The sequence below is a fragment of the Vanellus vanellus genome (genome assembly GCF_965231255.1).
Source record: "Vanellus vanellus genome assembly, chromosome: 1".
In the NCBI taxonomy this organism is placed as follows: Eukaryota; Metazoa; Chordata; class Aves; order Charadriiformes; family Charadriidae; genus Vanellus; species Vanellus vanellus.
The window spans coordinates 164,635,853-164,641,938 of NC_138905.1; the positions used below are offsets into that span (position 1 = coordinate 164,635,853).

The following is a 6,086-nucleotide window of genomic DNA, read 5'->3' on the forward strand; positions in this document are numbered from 1 at the left end:
CGCAGTGGGAAAAAATCCTGGCTGCTCATCTCCGAGCCGGGAACTGCTGCCCGGTGGGTGGATAGCCTGACCCCCAGGGTAGAGGGACCTACACCGGCTTGTCCCCCTCTTGGTGGGGCTCCCAGTCTTCGATAAACACCATTTCCCCGCGAAACCTAGAGGCCGGTTCACAGATATATCTTAATCTCTCCGGCTTTTGACAACGGACGGGAACTTTTATTCTTGTTTTCCCACTGGTATATGGACTGTAGGAGCTCAAACGTTTGGCCAGGTGGCTTCGGAAGCTGAATTAGGGTTAAGTAGTAGGAAATGGGAGAAGGCACCCCGGCTCCGGCTTTGCCTTAAAGTTAGGAAGAGTACCGATTCCCGTGCTGGTGGCGGGCTGGGCTCTGCCACCAGCACGGTAAAGAGTTAATGATTTATTGGAGTCGGCACTTCCACATACCATAAGGGTAAGTCAAAACCCGACCCGTCGAAGTCCAAACAAGGCGAGCAAGTTCACCCTGACGGACAGGCAGCCGGTGAGGAAGACGGCTCGGGCTGTCGGGGAGGGTGAAGTGGCGCGTACCGCAGGCGGCCGAGAAAACACGCGTGGGTTTTCTCGGGGAGCCGCCGGACTCACGCCGCTGCCGGGGAATGCTCTGCGAGGCGGAGGGTTCTGCCCCTTCCCCGCCCGTTGCACCGGCCCTCCGCGGGGAAAACACCCGAAAACACCCCAAAACACGACGCTGGCACCGGGCGAGCGCAACATCCCCCACACACGCACGTTACCCCGCCAGCGCCGGTCACCGGCGGGCGGAGAGGGGCGGTGCGGGTCGCAGTGCGCATGCGCTACACACGGTCCCGCCCCCTCCCCGACCTGCCAGGCCGCGAAAGGGGCGTGGCCTCTTCTTCCCGCCCCGCCCCCCTCAGCGCAGAGGCCCCGCCCCCCGCCCTGCACTGCCCGCGGCGCGCGGCGGCGGGGCAGGCCGCATGCATAACATACAGGGCGGCGCGCGCGCGGCGGGGAGGCATGCAGAGCGCGCGCGTTACCTGCCCGCCGCACCGACGGGGCGAGAGGAAGGGGGGCGACTGCGGCGGCTGCAAACCCCACCGCCGGCTTTATAACCGGGTCGGCTGCCCGACGGCCGCGGACCGCCGAGCATTTTAATTAGGAAACACCCCCCCACCCCTCCTTCTACACCCCGACACCCCCCTCCGCCTCCTCCGCCTCCTCCGCCGCCGCCTCCTCCTCCTCCTCCCTCCGCCCCCCGCCGCTCCCGCCCGCCCCGCCGCCCCTCCGAGTCGGCGGCCAAGAAAACCCAGAGAGACCTGGCGGCTGCCGGAGAAGGGGGAGCGGCGCGGCAGGCGGAGCGCCCCGCAGCCCGCCCGAAACTTGGCGAAGTTTGTCCGGCGGCGGCGGCAACCGAGGAGGCCGCGGCGCCCGGCGGCCGCTTACCACCGGCGGCCGGCGAGTATGTGCCAGGAACGGGCGGCTCGCCGCGCCCCCGCCGGCGCAGCGGGGCGGCTGTGAGCGGGGCGGCCCGCGCCCCCCCGGGGCCTCCCCGCAGCGCCTGAGCCGCCGCGGACCCCGTCCCGCCCGGCCCCGCACCGCACCGCGCCGCGGCGGGCTGTCTCCCGAGCTCCGCGGGCGGCGATGGCTCCGGGCGGGCTCTGACCGCCGCCCCGTCCGGGGCTCGCCGCCGCACCGGAGACCGCCGAGGAGCATCGCGCCCGCAGCGAAGCGAGGAACCTCCCCCTCCCGCCCGGCGCCGCTCGCCTGCCGCCGGCTCCCGCCCTCGCCGTCGAGACTTCTCTACGGTCCCGCCTGGACTCCGGCCGCTGCCGTTCGCCGGGAGCCCCGAGGAAAAGCCCTGGCCCGGAGATCGCCGGCGCTGAGAGAGGCTCCGCGGCCCAGGCGGGGAGCGCCGCCCGTCCCGCCCGTCCCAGCGCCCTGACGGGGAGGCTCCGCCGCCGCTCGGCAGCGCCCCGCGCCCGCAGCGGGGCCGCCGGGGGCCGCCGCCCCCCACCCGCCGGAGCCGTTGCCGCCGCGCCGGGGCACCCGCCGAGATTGCTTTTGGAGGAGCGGAGCGCGGCGGGGGCGCGGAGGAGGAGGAGGAGGAGGAAGCGGCGGGAGAAGCGCCCGGAGGAGGCGGCGGCCGCCAGCGCGGGGCGGGCGGCGGCTCGCCGGGGCGGCGGGGGGACACCATGTCCAAGCCGGTGGATCACGTCAAGAGGCCGATGAACGCCTTCATGGTGTGGTCGCGGGCGCAGCGGCGCAAGATGGCCCAGGAGAATCCCAAGATGCACAACTCGGAGATCAGCAAGCGCCTGGGCGCCGAGTGGAAGCTGCTGACCGAGTCGGAGAAGCGGCCCTTCATCGACGAGGCCAAGCGGCTGCGGGCCATGCACATGAAGGAACACCCCGACTACAAGTACCGGCCCCGGCGGAAGCCCAAGACGCTGCTCAAGAAGGACAAGTTCGCCTTCCCCGTCCCCTACGGGCTGGGCGGCGTGGCGGACCACGAGCACCCGCACGGGCTGAAGGCGGGCGGGCTGCACGGCGGCGCGGCCGGCGGGCTGGTGCCCGAATCGCTGCTGGCCAACCCCGAGAAGGCGGCGGCCGCCGCCGCCGCCGCCGCCGCCCGCGTCTTCTTCCCCCAGTCGGCCGCCGCCGCTGCCGCCGCCGCCGCCGCCGCCGCCGCCAGCAGCCCCTACTCCCTGCTGGACCTGGGCTCCAAAATGGCCGAGATCTCCTCCTCCTCCTCTTCCTCGGGCTCGGGGCTGCCCTACGCCTCCTCGCTGGGCTACCCCGGCGCCGGCGGGGCGGGCGCCTTCCACGGGGCCGCCGCTGCCGCCGCCGCCGCCGCGGCCGCCGCCGGGGGGCACACGCACTCGCACCCGTCGCCCGGTAACCCGGGCTACATGATCCCCTGCAACTGCAGCGCCTGGCCCGGCCCGGGGCTGCAGCCGCCGCTGGCCTACATCCTCCTGCCGGGCATGGGCAAGCCCCAGCTGGACCCTTACCCCGCAGCCTACGCCGCCGCCCTATGACCCGCGGCCGGAGGATGCCCGCGCAGAGCCCCGGCGCCCTCCGGGATGGGTGCCAGTGCATACGTGCGGCCGGGGAAGGGGTGGGGGGGAGAGCCGCCACAGCCGGGGGGCCGGGGCGGGCGGCGGCGGGGAGAAGCGGGGGGCCACCGCCGACCTGTTGCGGGTGGCCCCGCCGAGGGTCGCGTCGCCGCCCGCCGCCCCGCGTAGAGCTTGTGTGTGTTGCATGCGGTCTTTGCAGATAGCCGAGCTGAAAAAGAAGAGAAAAAAAAATAAAAAAAAAAAAAAAGAAAAGAAAAAAAGAAGAAGAAGAAGCAGGAAAAAAAAAAAAAAAACAGTCACCGACCCGCCCTGCCTGCCCAAAAGTGCTTATTCGGGACAGACACGCGGAGCTCCGGCCCTCCGCCGCCTCCTCCTCGCCGCGCTGCTCTTTCCTCGGCCGCGGGTTTTTCCCTCCCTCCGCTCCCCACGCCCCGCGCGGTGCTGGGCTCGGAAAAGTCCCGCTGCTGCACCCGCCGCCGCCGAAACGAGACGGGGGGCGGGGGGGACGTGGGGAGAGGCCCGGGCAGGGCGAGGTGCGGCCCCTCTCAAGGAGAGGGACGCCGTGTGCGTGGTTCGTAGCCCCCCCCCCAGCCCTCCCTCCCGTGGGCCAGGATCCACGTCGAGAAAGAGCCGGCGGTGCGGGATGTTGCTGCCTGCCCCCCTCCGGGAGCTGTCCCGTGTGGGTTCCTGCCGTCCGCTGCTACGGGACGCTGACAGGCGCGGGGTGGTGATTTCCACGAGAGGAAAGACGCGTGACTCTTTGGTCCCCCTGTGTCGTCGTCCCGTCCCGTCCCTCCCCCGCTCCCCTCCAGTCATTAAGTCTCCCCCCTCAGACTGTAAATTTGTATATCTCTGTGGAAACGTTAGGTCTCGGATTGAAAACTCTTGTTACTTACTTCGCCCACGGTCGAGTCAGTTTTAACCTGAAAAAAAAAAAAAGAAAGAAAAAAAAAAAAAGGAGAGAGAGAAAAGGAATGCCTTTGAAAGGGAATAAAAATATTGCGAGACCGCTCGGGGATCGCAATATTATCTAAGGTTAAATCAGACTTTTTTGTCTGAGTGATAATTATCTATTTATTATTTAGCTGAACTGAAACAGAGCTTTGCTTTGACAGAAGAGTATTCTCATTTAAAAGAAAAGCCGTCTCCCCCCGCCAACATGAAGTGTTTCACATGTGTTTTGGAGTACCCTACCTGTTTAGCTTATTTTAGAGCGACTGCAATTCAATTGCAAATGGCGATTAAAAAAAAACAAAACCACACAACAAATTTTAGAGAAAAAATATCCTTCATCAGTTTAGAGTTCTTTTTTTGTTTACTTTTGTAATGTGTATATTTTGACTAATGTTTGTGAATGAAGCTGGCTAACATGTATTTAGTTTCATTTTGGCTTTATGTAATATAAAGTAAAAAAAAAAAAGATTAAGTATTGGTTTTAACATTTACGTGTAAATGGTTTTCTTGTGTGATCTTCTAATTTAAAGTTAGACGTCTAAACTATATCTGTAAATTAGATTCCGACTACCACTCTGTTCATTTTTGAACAAAGAGTTTAAATAAAGCCTGAAGCAGGGAAAAGAGAAAATCCTCTATTTCTTGTTGAATTACTAACAAGATTTTTATCTGAATTGCCCTTACGTGCCTGGTCCAGGTGAGGTGTAAGGTATCCTCTAAAGGCTGTCTTTGTTTCACTTTTGAATAGATTTACTAGGAAATCTAAATCAAGCCATTGTTATTCAGAGCCAAAAACCTGATTTATCACATTTTTAATCGTGAATAGGAAAGAAGATAAAAAAAAAAAAAAAGAAAAAAGAAAAAAAACAAGTTGTCGTATTATCTTAAAAAAAAAAAAAGGCATTCATGGACCCGCAGAACAGAGTTCACTGAATACACTGAGACCGTTCAAAGCATTTCATCGGTTTCCAGTAACGTTTTCAGAGTGGAAAGTTGCCTGACCACTTTATCTGGTTAGCCTAAGAGCTTCGCCACTTAAACCCCTGTAATTTGTTCGCCTATCTGAGTAATATTTCTGTTTTATTTCTGGAGTATTTTTCGCAGGGGGGTTCCCAGTCATTGCTAACTACAATCTAATACCTTTTTTATCTTTTTTTTTTTTTTTTCCCCCTCTAAACGGCTTTCGTCTTTTTAGTGCCCGAAAATGGTGTTTTCAGATGTAAATCCAGCAAACCTCTGCACGGGAGTTTACATGCGGCAGGGAAACGGGAGCGGGACCGTTTGGTCCATCCTTTTAGCAAGGGAATTGCGAGCAGCGCACAACATGAATGTATCTACAAGGCAATAAAGCAGAGCCAACCACCTTATTGAGGTGGCAAACCCCGGCTCCTTTTATATGTCTGTGTGCATATATATGAAGTATATATATGTATGAAGTGTATATATAAATATATATATTTCTTTTCTTCCAGAGTGGCTGATTGCACTCTTAACTGTGACAATAACAATAGCTTCTGAGTAAATGCCTTCCAAATCAGCCTTCCCCTTGGAATTACGTTCAAAAAGTGGAAAGTTTGGGAGATTTGCGGAACAGCCTGTTCGTTTGACCCTGATTCACTAATTAAAACGATCCTGCTTTTGTTATTCCCCCAGCGCTTTGCAATATTATAAGTTAATTCATATGGTTCTGAGCGATTATGCAAAACTAATTTGGACTGTCCAGGGGTAATTATCCCTGACACGGTTAATTAAATCCTTTCAGGGCTCCGCCATTCCCTTTTGTAGCAGCCCATCACTTCTCAACACGGAACTTCCTGCCGCTTCCCTGGAAGTCACCCCAGCCCTAAATCTTAGTGACCTCCCTGCTCCTTCCAGCTCTATCCCAGAGACCCGGAGGTTTTTTCCCTTTTTTTTTTTTTTTTCTTTCTTTTTCTTCTTTCCCCCCCTCCCCCTTTCTGGAGGCAATCAGGCCCTCCCCGGAAAATAAACGAGGGGAAAAGGGAACGTGCGTCTCCTGAGAGAGCTCAGCTGCTAATGAAGAGGACCGTTTATCACCTGTT

The 6,086-nt window shown here is 59.4% G+C and overlaps 1 protein-coding gene across 1 annotated transcript; it reads left to right on the forward strand.

Annotated features, from left to right (window-relative positions):
• Positions 1-2,187: 2,187 nt before the first annotated feature.
• SOX21 (SRY-box transcription factor 21) lies at positions 2,188-3,033 on the forward strand (the record flags this gene model as incomplete). The annotated part of the gene is made up of 1 exon (XM_082498428.1): positions 2,188-3,033. One exon carries the CDS (start codon positions 2,188-2,190, stop codon positions 3,031-3,033), a length of 846 nt encoding a protein of 281 aa, XP_082354554.1.
• Positions 3,034-6,086: the final 3,053 nt, after the last annotated feature.